The 16632-nt window shown below is 39.9% G+C and overlaps 1 protein-coding gene across 1 annotated transcript in view; it reads left to right on the top strand.

Moving 5' to 3' along the window:
- The window catches only part of LOC125459954 (polycystin-1-like protein 2), a 109154-nt gene that overhangs the window by 77508 nt on the left and 15014 nt on the right, over window positions 1-16632 (top strand). The window contains 4 exon segments of the mRNA XM_059651536.1: window positions 1571-1704; window positions 3567-3694; window positions 8371-8531; window positions 11275-11485. Coding sequence (XP_059507519.1) covers window positions 1571-1704; window positions 3567-3694; window positions 8371-8531; window positions 11275-11485 — 634 coding nt within the window.

Below are 16632 nucleotides of genomic sequence, written 5' to 3'. Positions count from 1 at the left end.
GGTGCAATTACAACATTTAAAAGGTATTTGGATAGGTACATGAATAGAAAAGATTTGGAGGGAAATGGCCCAAACACACGAAAGTGGGACTGGCTTAGTTTGGGAAACTAGGTTCGCATGGACAAGTTGGACCAAAGGGCCTGTTTCTGTGTTGCATAACGCTTGCTATGAAGGCCAACATATCATTTGCCTTCTTCACTGCTTGCCGCACCTTCATGCTTGCTTTCAGCAGCTGGTGTATAAGGACACCCGGATTGCTTTGCACCTCCTTCTTGCCTAATCTGTCGCCATTCAGATAATCTGCCTTCCTGATTTCACTCTTGAAGTACATAACCTCTCATTTATCCATGTTATACTTAATCTGTCATGCATAATGTCAATAAACATTCTTCCTTCATGCAATGAATCCTGGGAATAGAAAGATAAATGAGACCAGATTGTGTACCACATCTGTGTTCTGTGAGACTATACTACAAACTTTACTGCTGCATCTGGTTTATGCATTAACAAAATGAAATAGCTGTGTTATTCTGAACAAAAACTTTCTGGAAATAGTTACAGCTCAGTGACAGAGCACAAGTCATCTGCTTTAAGACTTCCCTCTAGGTTTGCATTGTGAATTAACAAACAGCATGCTATCTGTTGGATTCATTCACTCCACCAGATGTGGTCTGAGACATCTGGTGCAGGAAATTGTGAATAATGTGTTGAGGGAATTGAAAAGAGAAGGGTATAGTTTTCATTTGGAATACTGCCTGGCAAATCACAGTTTAAGAACTAAACCTTTCTGAAACCCACATCTTGAATACCATCCAGTCCCCAATCAATGCAAGGATTTCCCACGCAATTATATCTTATTATCAAGTGTATGATGTCTGGCTCTTATCCAGGTCAATTATGCAAGTATGAATGGTAAGACTATACTAAAGGGACAATTCCTGATAGAGTTTACTAATTGCTGCAGTTCTGAATAGTTGTAAGAACCTATTGGCAGCTTTTCCATTTTTGATTGGATTAATACTGAGTCTAATTCATGATTTTTTTCTCACTTCAAGTCTTCAAGTTTTCAACACATCTCTTGTGGGAGTAAAGATCATCAGCAATTGTTTTTTGCAAGTTTCTTCAAGTATTTCTGATTTTCTGTTCATGGATCTGTTGTTTGTCATTGGACATTGGTTCCGCATCACTAAGGTGCAGCCTAATCTTCATGTCCAAGACTAGAGATTTGTGTTAGTAAGTTGTCCATTCATTGTTGACATTGTAGCCAAGCTTGAATCTGTCACAGCCAATAATCCAAACACTTCCCAGCAGGAAGTCCCTAAAGATACTGCTCAAGCTCCAGCTGTCTTTTCTCTTCTGGGCCAATCACATTATATGCTTGACTGTTGCCTACTTGTTCCTCGCTGGTTCACTCCCAGCCATTAACATCCTAAAAAGGCAAAGCCATTCCTTTAGGCTCATGTGTTTTATTTGATACACAATTGTAGATTTCTCCACTAGAATACATGTTTTGTCAATTTATCTCAAATATTTCAATGAGATAATTGCTGTTGTGTATTTTTCTCCACAGAGTTATTAACTACCTGAAAGAAAACATTTGGGTTGATATGTACACGAGAGCCATCTTTGTGGAGTTCACAGTCTATAAGGCAAATGTAAACCTATTCTGTGTAGTCACACTGATGCTGGAGATGAATGCTATAGGTAAGAGACAAAGCTATTGCTATATATTATACATCAGCTACTCAGAGAATGGCACAAGGAGAAGAACTGACATGACAGCTATGTGAAGTAAGAATATGATATTTACACATTAATTTGGACAAATGTCATGTGGAGGATAGATATAAACTTTAGAGACCTATTGTCGTAAGTTCTACACAAATAGCATATACTTAGGAAATTTATTGTGAGGGGTGAGGTTCATACGTCTACAGACTGCTTCACACATATATTATAACTGTATCTGCTGTGATTACATTTCCCATTAAGAGACAGCAATGGACACCTATCATTAATACCATGTTTCAGGGGTAACAGTCTAGGACAGAATTTAACCCAGCTCTCAAAACAGCAACAGGCTGGATCGGCCTGATCAAAGAGTCGTCCAGATAGCAGACTCCTGGTGACAGGAAAACCTCCGGTTGAATTTGGAGGCAGGAACTGACAGATGCAAAGGACTTCATTTAGGCTCGTGGGATAGCAGTGGTGGCGTTCCTACCCCAGACTGACAGGCCCGGATTTAAGTTCTGCCTGCTCAAGAGACGTGTAGTAACATCTCTGAACGGGTTGATTATAAAAATTTAGAATTCACTGGTGGCTCAGGGATTACATGGGAGCCACGTGGTTTTCCTGAGCCTCAGAATGCCATCCAACACATGCTGAAAAGTTTGCCTTTCAGGGGTGCCCCTGATTGTCAGGCACTTCTCCCAACCGAGAGACCCTACATCAAAGTTAAGTGCTTTGTGAGGGGTTTTGTGTATATCCATGAAATGATTGGATGAGGATAGAGTGAAGTTATGAATTTATAATGCATGAACTAGGTGCTTGATGGTCTATATAATGAATTAAACTTATGTGGAATATGTTCAGATGTAATAGACCTAATGAGATCAAGGGCTAACTGGAAAGAAATAACACCCATGTTGCAGCCCTCCTGGGCTCAAACACCCATTGGTCAATCTTTGCATAGCTGTCTCCTCCAGGATCATATTCATGCTGAATGAAATAGGTGGATGGTTCAGTAAAAATGGAAATGCCACTTGATGTTTTGTAAAGTTTCAATCAACAAATTGTGGGATGCTCATCATGCACAAAGTGTTATCAGATTGTTCAAAAATATAGAATATTCAATTCAACTGATGAAGAGGAAGATTTGTTATGGAGGGATGATGCTGAGGATAAAAGCATCAAGTCCAGAGCAGGATCCACCTGACGGTGCTACAGTTGAAATGACTTGCAGCGAATTTGATTAATTCTTTGTTTTAGATGTCAATGACAATGAGTTTTATGGTTCTAAAATGGTTTGATTATAGGTAAAAGCATTCTTGTAGAATTAACTCATTCAATAAACTGTGCCACAGCAACTGATTATGAATTAGCTGTGATGCCCTACACCAACAGCAGCATTTTGCATTTTATACTCAGCATATATTTTGACTCCTGTTTCTAGAAGAATTTTTGAAGAATTCAAAGATTGACTAAATGTTGTGCTCTAAAGTAATCATATTTTGAAAGTTGCCTTCAGAATACTTGAATTAATTTAATATTTCATCATGGATATACCCTGTAGAATCCTAATGTTAAATTATTTAAGATATGGAACAGCTGATTAATAACCTGTGATCTAAGACTTATATGTACTCTGTCCTTGATATTTCAGAATGTTAGTTAATTTTGAATATCTTTTTGAAATAGTTATAATGAAATGATGCAGCCAAAAACCTTTGTTCAAGTCATGTAATGCTTAACACTATGTTCTTGTATTTAATGGTGAGCAGTACACAAACACTTGACCAACCTTTAACATGTTGAAACCCTCATCATTTATAAACTTAATTTTTCAGGTGTCTTCCTTGGTAATGTGGAAATGGAAATTATCCACCTCTATCACTATGTAGACCAGAATTATTCTGCAGTTATTGGGGCACAATTTGTCCTCATCATCATTGTTATTTATTATATGGTTAAGCAGGTAGATGGAACGTGAAGTTAGAAAATTGGCTTTTTAGTGAATTTGAGGTAAAATCCTGAAGATTATGTTGCATAATGATATTGTTTGAAGATATTGGTAATGATTCCTTTGTCTGCTGTTTAAACTGAGTAATACTCTCTGAAGTGTCTATGAAAACAATATACAAACTTGATATAAGCCTCGGATGTTTTTGTAAGAGATTATCCTGGAATGTCAAGAAGCAGATACATGTCCCTCAGGGTGTACACTATGACAGAACAGCTGTCAGCAAACAAGAATTCACTAGTATTTGTCCTGTAATCTTTATCTGAGTTTTTAGCGTTTGCAGATTGAGGAAACTGTCACCTGTCCTGAGCCAATTGTGTAAACCCAGTGCTTATAAGAACATGGCTGAGAAGTAGTTGGCAAACTGAACTGGGGGCATTATGCAGCATTGCTTATTGAGAAGAAGAACATCTGATAACACCATTTTGCACTGTACTGGACATCAAGCCATCATGAAATAAGTGGATGAACCTGATCAACATTTCAGGGCTATATTCATCTAGTACCTCCCACAGGCCTCAAGGACCACTGTGTCAAAGGCCTTGATCAGACCAATGAACACCATGTAGATCTTCCTGATCTGTTGCAGGACTTTTTTCTGAATTTGAAGTACCACAAAGATTCCATCGACTTTTCATCATCTGGCATGAAATCCACAGAGATACATTGAGTCTGTAAAATCAGAGGCAACCCCTGAGACTAACCACTGGATGAAGTTTTCTTGCTGTGGACCGAAGGGAAACACCACAATGATTATGATAGTCAGACTCATTTTCATTTTGTTTATACAGAGTGAGGTTACGGAAATGTCCTTGTGGCCATGGAGTATAATACCCTGGCTCCAGGTTAATCTGAAGAAGCTAATGGGTTTCCTAGCCCTGTGAGGTCCTACATATGAGAGATAATGGGAACTGCAGATGCTGGAGAATCTGAGATAGCGAAGTGTGGAGTTGGATGAACACAGAAGGCCAAGCAGCATCTTAGGAGCACAAAAGCTGATGTTTTGGGCCTAGACCCTTCATCAGAAAAGGGGGAGGGGGAGAGGGTTCTGAACTAAATAGGCAGAGAGGGAGAGCCGAATCGAAGATGAATAGAGGAGTCCTACATATGTCAGCTTCTGGTTCACTGGTTTACACCTGTACCAAATGTATGGAACCCTTTAAATTCTTCAATTTGTACCATCTACAAGATGTGTTGCAGAAATTTGTCAAAACACTTCAGACAGTACCTTCCAAACACACACAAGGGCAGGAGCAGCAAATACATGGGTACACCAACACCTGCAAGTTTCCTTCCAAGTCACTCCCAATCCTGACTTGGAAATATATCGCTGTTCTTTCAGTGGCACTGGGTCAGACTCCTGAAATTCCCTCCCAAATGACATTGAGGATCTACCTACAGCTTTGGATTGCAGCAGTTTAAGCAGGCAGTGACCACCACCTTCTCAAAGGCAACTAAAGAGGCAAAATAAATGCTGGCCAGCCAGAGATGCCCATATCTCATGAGTGAGCTTTTTTTTAAAGAAGCATTTAACTCAATTCATAATGTTATTTTGGGAATTTCATCTCCCACAACACTAAGTTGTGCAATAATATTGCCCATTGTCTCACAAATGAAAAATTACCTATCCCCTTGAAAAAGCAAGGTAAGCATTTGACTTGTAAATTCACAAGCTTGGGAGAAAGCATGAAATTTATTTGAAAAGCTGATTTCAGTCAGTGGCTCTCACATCATGCCTCTGTGACTATAAAGCACAGACAATGTACCAGTTCCACATTACGCAATTAGATGCCTTACATTTTTGCTGCTTAAGCTCTATCAGCAATATGTGGCGGCAGGACATAAAAGACAAAGAATTCTTACAAAGTGCTTCATGCCTAGTATCAACAATGTGCTCATCAGAAGTCAACAATGCTGGGTCAGCCATGTGTTTTGCATAGAGGACTTCTGATACCAAAGGTGGTGATTCACACCAATTGAGCACAGGAACTCACACCATGAAACATCCTAAACTCAGATAGAAAGCCACTCTGAAAGCCAATCTCAGAGTTTGTAAGGTAGCTCCCACTATATGGGGAGGAATAAAATAAAACAAACTTGGACAGATTCAAATGCAGAAGGCTCTGTTATCAAAAGATCTCAACATTTGGAGAGAACAGTGTGAGCTGTCTACAGGACAATTGAGCACATTGTAAAGTCAGCCTCTTTACACACCTCTCCATCACTGACTTCATATGAAGCATCTGTAATTGGGTTTATTAATCAAGATTCAGTTTAATTTCACATTTGGGATGCACCAAAATGAAAAGAAAGAATAATTGATTTCCTTGAGTGAACCTTCATTGAAGTGACAAGAGAATCATCAGATTGACAGCTGGAAATTATGCAATGTCCCATCTTCATATGTCACTAGTAATTGATTTTTAATATGTGTTACCTGCCATTGATATTAACAGCAAGGTAAAACCATTCTGTACGTGGCTGGTGGAATGGAACCATCCCGTGTATGGGCTCTGCTTTAGCAAATGATTCAGCCTTGTTTGGGTTTGAGAATTTGTGAAAGTTGTATTTACATCTGCAATGTACTTGACTACTAATCTCCAGCCAGCACCAATCTAGAAAAGTATTCTTTGAAATGATGCTTTGTCTGGCAATTAGGAAACTTATGTTAACTATGACCAGTGACATTCAGTGGGAGCAACCTTTTGGATGCAATCATGCTCCCCGATTGGAAATATGCAACAAATATGAATAACTAAGTTACTAACTCGTAGTTATAGTAGAAGAGAAGAATTCCTTAAGATGAAACTGAATATCACTTCAATAAGTTTAATCTTTTTCATAAATTACTACCGAATAAATACATGTTATAATTACATTGTGATTTCTACAAACAAACATTAAAATTAATCAGTCAATGATTTAATCATTCATTTAATGCAATGCTTTGGGCACATGTTTTATACAAAGGTAAATATGCAGTAAAATGCCTTGCAATCTGATGTGTCATTTGGTAGTGGAGTACCTAGATTTATTGGGCCAAGGTAATTGGTAAATCTTTAGAATTTGAATCAAGGTGTTAATATTAAATCCTGTTCTTGGATCAAAGCTTACAAGCAAATGGAGTAAAAAGGGAGAGGTTTGATAAGCTGTGATTCTTTGTTTAGTCACACAGCATTTATTTCAATCTGATTGTTTTGGATGGAATACATTTGAACACCCAAGACCAGTGACAGACTGGACTTTATAAGAGGAACAAGAGACTGTGAATGTTTTGGGAGAGATGTACAGTGGCTCCTTAACACAGTGGGCTGTCCCATCAAAATTGCCAGAAAAAATGTACCAGCCATTTTCTTCTGTGATTCCGTCAAAACTAGAAAGAGGTCAGATGAAGGACAGCTGGGGTGCCTATCCTTCTGAAGGAATAGTCCATGCAAAGCATGTTTCTGCCATGTATGAAGAACCCTGTTTTTAATTTGTGCAAGCAAGTGATGGAACATGTCATACATAGTCCCACTCTGCTTCACCCAGAAACACATACAGTACTATATTGTCCAATTCTCTCATTCTGAGCCTGTGCAGCAGCCACCTATTTACCAGTGAGCTAAACACTTCAGCCAAGTCCCACCATTAAAATGGCACAGGCCTTCTCTAGCACAATGCAGTGGGGCAGACAACCATTGAAATTTGCTTATTAATCACTTGATAATTAAAACAAATCTCTTTCTCAGTCTGAGTTCCAAGTAGAAGTCTAAGGGAGAAATGTTAATCAACTGGTTGTGGAAATATTGTTTTATTATTTCATAAAACTAACATTGATAGCACTTAAAGGAGCTGTGGTGATGCCAATGATAATCAACTACACTGAAACAAAACCTTCACCTGACAAAAGTGCAGCGCTCCAAAAGCTTGTGATTTCAGATAAATCTGTTGGACTATAGCCTGGTGTCATGTGACTTCTGACCTTGAAACAAAACCTGGAAGTGCTGCAGATTAACTACTTTACTTTACTGGAGGCGTGAACCTACTTAGTTTAAAAAAAGTCAGAGGAAGACCATTTAGGTCAGCAGGTTAAACATTGATATGCTACTATCCAGAGATTTGATCCACTACTTATCATCCACAGTCATGATTCAGGAATTTTTTTTCTGGGCTGGGCTATCACTCTTTTACAATGTCTCCACTACACAACATTAAAAAAACTATATATATAGGGCACAATTTTTCCAAAAGATAAATAATCCCTCTGTGGGACCCAAATTTCTTTCCTGCCACAAGGGATGAGGCTAATTTGTAACAATCCTACTTCAAGCCCTTCCTAACACCAGCTATTTCATCAACAAACCACAACTCTTTTGATTAAACTAAGTGCTTCATTAACCAGCTGTAACAACAGAGGGTTTGCCTCATTTTTGAGTAAAGACACTGTAATGATATGAATCCTATAGTTATAAAACAGAAATCAACCAGAGATGCAGAAATAAGTGAATTTAGAACTTTTAAGAAAATGGCATGTTTTTAAAAAAAGACATAAAAAGGGTCAGAACTACAATTTGACCCAATGTTGTGATTGTGAAGAAAGAGCTTCAATCTATCCAGATTGACTCAAACTGTGTTTTGTCCTCTTTCAGGGAAAACTCCCAAAGCAAAAAAAAATGAAGTACTTCTGGGACAAATGGAACTTGATTAATTTAGCCATTATCTTGTGCAGCTGCAGTGCACTTGGACTGTATATAAAACGGACTGTCCTTGGAACTCAAGTTATGAATGACTACTTGCAAAATCAGGACAGGTGAGTAGCCAAATTCTTATACCCTACATATTGTTGAAGATATATTCCAATCAGTGGACATAAAGTTTTACTGCCAGGGTCTGTGCCCAGACATAATGCTTGCAGGATGATATGACCCATTGTTTTAAGAATTAAAATTTAATGCTGCAGAAATGAAGCACTTTACGCTTTAGCTCTAACAAATTGTAGGGATGAGCATACATTGTTGGTCTAGTAAAAAATGTTTTGATTAATTTCCTTTCAAAAGATAAATTTCATTCCTGATTGACAAAGAAAGTAGCAGCTGAATTGTGCTTTGGGGACTGGTGCAGCAATTGTTTTAAAAGTTGTCAAAAGAAATACTTTAACATTCTTGAGGATTTAATGTATATGGGGCAGCAAGTACTTACTATTGACCCACCCTGTGCGAATAAATGTTCTTTGAACTGCACCTCTGGGTTGTGGATAAATACTGGTGCCTATCAGACAGTAATTTCACAATTCATCTTGGAACTTCTCTCAATGGTTAGGTTTTAAATCTCTGCTTTTTAAGTCTGTTGCAAAACCATTCCTTTCTTAAAGGATCAGGCTACCTTGTTAAGATAAATATAACTGCACTTCTGCACTCCTGCTAACATTTACAATTTTATGTTGCTGCAACCTTTTGTTTTTTTCCCTTGTTTCAAACTCCAGTTTGTGTAAGTAATTTACTTTTCAACCCAAGATAACAAGGTGTAGAGCTGGATGAACACAGCAGGCCAAGCAACATCAGAGGAGCAGGAAAGCTGACGTTTTGGGCCGAGACCCTTCTTCAGAAATGGGGGTGGGGAAGGGAGGTCTGAAATAAATAGGGAGAGAGGGGGAGGAGGATCGAAGATGGGTAGAGGAGAAGATAGGTGGAGAGGAGACAGACAGGTCAAAGAGGTGGGGATGGAGCCAGTAAAGGTGAATGTAGGTGGGGAGGTAGGGAGGAGATAGGTCAGTCCAGGGAGGACGGACAGGTCAAGGGGGTGGGATGAGGTTGGGAGGAGGGGATAGGTGAGAGGAAGAACAGGTTAGGGAGGTGGGGATGAGCTGGGCTGGTTTTGGGATGCAGTAGGGGGAAGGGAGATTTTGAAGCTTGTGAAATCCACATTGGTACCATTGGGCTGCAGGGTTCCCAAGTGGAATATGAGTTTTTCAAGGACTGCAACATCCCCCCTGCAGTGGTCGAGAACTCCCTCAACAGTGTCTCCTGCATTTCCCGTAACTCATCCCTCACACTCCGTCCCCGCAATAACAACCAAAAAGAGAATCCCCCTTGTCCTTACACACCACCCCACCAACCTCTGATACAACGCATCATCCTCCGACACTTGCGCCATCTGCAATCCCACCACCAAAGACATTGTTTCCTTCCCACCCTTATCTGCTTTCCGGAGGGACCACACTCTCTGACTCCCTTGTCCACTCCACACTGCCCTCCAACCCCATCACACCCGGCACCTTCCCCTGCAACCACAGGAAATGCTACGCTTGCCCCCACACCTTCTCCGTCACCCCCATCCCAGGCCCCAAGATGACTTTCCATATTAAGCAGAGGTTCACCTGCACATCTGCTAATGTGGTATACTGCATCCACTGTACCCGTTGTGGCTCCTCTACATCGGGGAAACCAAGTGGAGGCTTGGGGACCGCTTTGCAGAACACCTACGCTCGGTTCGCACTAAACTACACCACCCAGTCGCGAACCATTTCAACTCCGCCTCCCATTCCTCAGACGACATGTCCATCCTGGGCCTCCTGCAGTGCCACAATGATGCCACCTGAAGGTTGCAGGAACAGTAACTCATATTCCGCTTGGGAACCATGCAGCCCAATGGTATCAATGTGGATTTCACAAGCTTTCACAAAATTTCCTGTTCCTCTACTGCATTCCAAATCCAGCCCAGCTCGCCCCCATCTCACGAACCTGTTCTTCCTCTCACTTATCCCCTCCTCCCAACTCCTACCCCCACCCCCCACCACCTACCTACTAACCTCATCCCGCCCCCTTGACCTGTCTGTCCTCCCTGGACTGACCTATCTCCTCCCTGCCTCCCCACCTACACTCACCTTTACTGGCTCCAGCCCCGCCTCTAACTTGTAACTACTGTTAAGCAGCAAAAGTCCCTTTTTCGCATGCCTCATATTTCCCCAGAGTTAACTAAATGATTGATTTGTCTTTATTTTTAGTCAATGCCCTTAATATTTCAATTATGTTATGATTGATATTGAGAACTATGACAGCAATTTAATAAAATGAATCAACTATAATCCCCAAATGTTACATTGAGAACTACAATTTACTTTAAAGATAAGGTTATTGATTTTGCAAGGCATTGAGTTTGAACATTTTTTTTAAATTTGATGCGAAATCATTCCTCTCCTCAGCAATTCTCTGTTGTACATGTTCTATTTACTGATATTTATCTCACCTAAAATATTTTGTAAGTGAGAATCCAGGTTTCATTGAATTAGTTGAGGGTTCATTGTTGGTCAGCATGTTGTGCTTTTCTTCAAAGTGTGTCAGAATCTTTTACATGATCAGGAATGCTGTTCCCACATTTCTACCAGAACGTTCTGAGTTGGCAAGACACAACTCCAAACCTATAACTGCAATAACTATGTCAAATTGCAGCTTTAAACACGAGAATAGTTCAATATGACTGTGGCTGTTATTAATATATAAACATTATTTTTCAAAACCATTATGAATCTAAATTATGTTGGTCGTTACTTCCAGGTTTGTAAATTTCTACGACACTGCAATTACAGACTCTGGTCTGGGATATGTGATTGCTTTCCTAATGTCGCTGGCAATTGTTAAACTGTGGAATCTGCTGCGTTTGAATCCCAAGATGCATTTGATTACTTCTTCACTACAGAGAGCCTGGAGTAATCTCTTGGGACTTCTGGTCATCTTGATGGTGTTACTTATTGCCTATTCCTCTGTAGTAAGAAACCCATACCTTCTTAAAACTTAAAAGGTTTTTGATCTCTGTAGCACTGTTTAGATTCAGACAACCAAATAGCACAAAGACCCTATTTTGCAGGGATATATGTCAGCGGGTATGGTGCTTATGCTGCCACTAATGGAATTTAAATTAATCTCAACAGGACCCCTTCTCCAAAGTACGAACAGCTCAGAGTGAACTAGGAAACAACCGTGGCATTTGTTCCTCATGTACTGTGTCAATTTATTCATAATAACCTTTTGACATTTTCTATGGAAATCTACCCAAATGATGCAGCCTGGTTGAGAATTCTGTCAAAAATTTGAATTTGAAAGCTTTAACCTGATGATCTGACCCTGTGATTAAACAAATTTATGTCACGCTTTTGATTGGATTAAGGTGGTACAAATGATTCTCTGTATACTCATAGCCAAGCTGTGATCGGCAACATCAAGTAAATAGGAAGCACTTCCCTGAAGAGGGATGGGCAGAGAGATGGATTAAGACATTGAAGGGCCCTAAGATGAGGCCACTAGCCAGGTATTGGTGCAACATACAGGTGCTTTACAAGGGAGGCTTAATTTTCCAAAGTTTGGGGAAAAGAGAATAGAAATATTAATTTTTATGAATCTACTAATGCCAGGACAATGAATGAGTTATTTAGTTTAATATATTAAAAGTGTCTAATTAATTCATCCATTGTGTTTTGCCGTAACCTAGTTCTTCAGTCAAGACTTACCTATGACATTCTTGAGCTATTTGACTCAAAATGCGAGTAGCATTTTTTTGCTTTGATTAAACTTGGGAGCTACACGTGCATGCATCATTTGATTGTCCTTTGTAGAACCACTCACTGAGTCTTGAAGTTGTTCACAAGGTTCTGGAGATCAGCAAAAATTGATATTTATATTGTGGAACCATTGCAAGCTCAGAGTGAATTATCTCCAATCAGTTGTTTTTTTTCCAAATCCTTTACTCATGAGATAACAATGCAAAAATTATCCTGAATTTTTTTTCATTTTCCTCCAGCAAATCTTGGTCAGAAATCTATGGACCATGTATGATGTTGTGTTTTTATTGGTAGGAAATGCATTATATTTTGGAATGGTAACCAGTAATATAAGTGAACCCTTGGCTTAGTAGTCACATTCCTGCCTTTTGAATCAGGGATAGACTTTCAATATAAGCTTTGAGTGGATACTAGAGTCTGTTCCCCAAATGAAAGGTAATTGCATCTGAAAAGATTGACCAATGGATCATTTTTTTTCACCCTTGGCGTCAAAGGGCTGTGCCCAGGAACTACTCAAGACAGCCCTGGTGAGCAGAAATCTAGTTACGATACCAATATCTGATTAATGCATGATGGGGGGTTGTGGTCCTCTGCTTTATGTATCATATTGTTCAGATTTGATCAAGTACAGAAAGCTGCCTTCAAAGCTTTGAAAGACGGCTTGACCAGTGCATAAACCCTGGGATGCTGTGACCTAAATGTGCCCACTAGCATCATAGCAGAGATAGTGCATTAAGATTAGGAACAGCATTGTGCATTCTGATTGTTCAAGAACCATTGCCAATGCAGGCAGATCTCAGACAGATGGAGAAATATATTCTTAGTTGGAGAAATAAACCCTTTGACATAGTCCAAAGATGTGCCGTTTATGGGATTAACCATGGGAAATGCAGGGATAGGGTAGGGGGATAAGTGTGGGTGGGATGCTCTTTGGAGAGTCGTGTGGATCGATGGGCCGAATGGCCTGCTTCCACACTGTCGGGATTCTTTGATCTCTTATTCTTTCATGAAATACGAGTATCACTGATCAGACCGATGTGTTTCCCTTGAACTGAGGGCCTTCTAGGCCATTTCAGAGGACAGTTCACAGCCAACCACATTGTTGTGGGGCATCACATGTGGACAAGACCAGGTAAGGACTGCAGTTTCCTTCCATAATGGACAACAGTGAGTCAGTGGGTTTTTACAACAACTAATGATTGGTGTCTTGATCACAATCACTGAGACTAGCTTTCCAAATCAGATATGTGAATTGGGTTCAAATTGCATCAGCTGCCAGAGTGTGATTTGAACCTGTGTCGCCTGGGTGTCCTAGGCCTCTGGATTGCTGGTTGAGTGACATTACCACAATATCAAACAAGTACGTGTGGAATCATTTGCCTGTCCACACTGCTTGTTTGGAATTAAGTTTGAACCTGGCAAACTATTAGAACTGATTTATTCTCTCAGATCTGAGATGTGCCAGAATCAATGGTTAGGAAGTGAGACTTCAGCAGTACAACTACAAGGTGGTTCACTCTGCAGGAAAGATGAGCAATGCAGACCCACTACCATGACTATTGAGAAAAAAAATCAAACACACAGATCATTGCAAGAAGAAGCTGAATCATTACTTGGTTTGGAGCAGCTTGTGCTATTCCCAGAGAAATAGCAACTAGAGAGATTGAAATCGAGTCAGATAAAGATCTAGAATTGGATGCTATGAGGGAGAACCAATGCTAGAAATGGGGAAAATTGCCTTTCAATGTATGCTTTGCTAAACAAAATGAACTGTGCACAAGAGATAGTAGGAACTGGAGAATTTGAGATAACACGTGAAACTGGTGTGAAGCTGGATGAGCACAGCAGACCAAGCAGCTGCTTGAACTGTGCACAATTTGGAAATGTGTTCTCAGAGGCATCACATTTGATGTGCATCGAAAGCTTAGATCTAAATTGGTGACACTAACTCATAGGCAGTGGTGTTCCTAAATAAAACTTACAAATCATCAGATGGTGGCCAGGGATAGAGAAAGATGTAGCAGAGGTTTTAAAAACATGTCAGGGATGTCAATTTGTCAGCAGACCCAATCAAGAAGAACCAGTTTATGTCACATAGTTACATGGGAAGATGTAATGGCTGACTTCATGGATCCACTACCACCAGGAGAGCCCATACTAGTGCTGACTGCTTGTGTAACTGGCAAAGTCAACACATGTACTGCACACATTACCAAACAGGGATTCTTTGTTCCACTGGTAGTGAATCCTTATAAACATCAATGGAAATGTGTAACTGAGAGGAATGAACTATTTATGATGGATATTTGTCTGTTGGTGAAAATCTATCAGGATACTTTAGTCGTGTTTAACTTGTGATATCAAATCAGCCAGCAATGTTTGCTTGGAGGAACTCCTACACTAATTTCTCCTGACCATGTAAAACAACAATGTTGCCTCCCAGCCACAAAACGATCCTCCTCCTTCTCAAGACCTCTGTGAACTCAGGGACTTTGCACAATTAGTCAACCTAGATCTTTCCCAGCTGTTAGCCCACTCCTCTGTTACTTCCCAACCAAGAGTGGCTTTGGTCTGCACTATTTGTGGCTCTGGCTCTGCAATGGTTCTCTCTCACTACAACAGAGGAAATATAGTTTCCGCATTCGCTAATTTATTTAAAGGGTATAGTCAACCAGTCACCCTCTATTCAGACAATGGGCCACAATCCATCTCACAAGTGACCCCCTAACTGGCCACAGGCATGTGCACAAGTGGAATAACAAAAACCAATCTTCAGAGAAATGGATGAGGATTGTTCAGGCTGACGATTCCGAATGGAAGATGTTAATGTCAAATATGGACAAATATAGGGCAATCCTATGCACAATAGGAAAAAGAAAGCTGAACTGTTTGGATGGGTAATCTGCTCCAATAAGCTGAGAGATATCAGTGTTGATCAGGAGGTTCAAGATCATGCTGAGAAAAAGAGTGCTGCAAAGTTTTATTTAGAGCACAGAAAGGAAGCTAGGCAGTTTGATGTGATGGTGAGCCGGGAGAATCAGATAAAATGGATGCGCCATTTTACCTCAGGCCGTACACAGTCATAGCCAAGATGGGAAAGAATGTGACTGTGCAATCAGAAGCTTTACTGTACAACAGTTTTTAACACATGAAGTGGTTCTGTCATTGTGACAGAGATAGAGTAGCTGACAACCAGATATATAGCAGCTGAGGAAAACCTGGCTCCAGAGATCCAAGCCATGCTGCTGACAGCAGGCAGATAATTTGCTATCGAAAGGGAAAGTCATTGGTTCCAGATGGAATGACAATATTTCATAATCCTGATATGACCAGAATTTCTGGAACAACATGAAAATGGAGCCTCTTGAGGAGACCTTCCAAAAGATACTTTTGAAAATTCAAATGTGAGTGTGGGGGTTTGTGGTATGTATGGGTTTATTCTGTATGTATTTGTTTGTGGTGTGTGTGTGTGTTTGTGTGTGTGTCCTTGAGGTTTAAATACTGTACAATCTCAGTTACCATACTGTAAAGTACAGTTTGCAGGTCACTTCACCTGGAGGGGCTACAAGTTCAGATAACATGTTCAGAAATTAGCCAATTTGGCAGGTTAAATTATGTGATATTTGCAGGTAAATCCATGCCTTCAAGATGTTCTTCAGCCTGCAATATGATGTAGCCTATCAATCATAAAAGGAAGTTGGGATTCCTGAGCCTTGTCCAACCCAACCCTGGCCTATAAATATAAGAAAGGCATTGACACCTTCAGCTACCATTCCTTCAGACACACAGCTTAATAATCTCATGGATAAGTCTTGGTTTAGAACCGACTCTATTACAGAACATAGAGAATAGATTACTGATCTATGAATTAAGACTTTCCTGCTGACAGTAGATCTTTTAAAAACAAATCAGTATATCTCTAAACATTAATTCTATATGTATAAATTTGGGGAGCTCATACCATTCTCGGATCTATACTTGGTCTTCTCTAATTTCTCAACAGTATGCAATCCCTTTATGACACTGTCTGAAAAAAAACATGTTTATATGTTTGCTGACAGCACCTACTTTCAGTTCACTATCACCTCACTTGACCCCTCCACTATCACAAATTTCTCATTGTTTGTCTGACATAAAGTATTTATGAACAGAAATTTCCTCCAATGAAATATTGGAAAGACCATTACCTCTAACATAAGCTACCAATTTCTTCCCTGCTGCAGAATAAGACTGAACCAGACAATTGACTGCCTTGGTGTTGTTATGTTTGATCCTGAGGTGAAATTCCCACTACATACTTGCACCATTGCTAAGAGTATCTATTTCCATCACATTAACTTGCCTCTGCATCAGCTTA

This window comes from Stegostoma tigrinum, chromosome 16 (genome assembly GCF_030684315.1).
Source record: "Stegostoma tigrinum isolate sSteTig4 chromosome 16, sSteTig4.hap1, whole genome shotgun sequence".
Lineage (NCBI taxonomy): Eukaryota > Metazoa > Chordata > Chondrichthyes > Orectolobiformes > Stegostomatidae > Stegostoma > Stegostoma tigrinum.
This window is presented reverse-complemented; position numbering and strand designations above follow the sequence as displayed.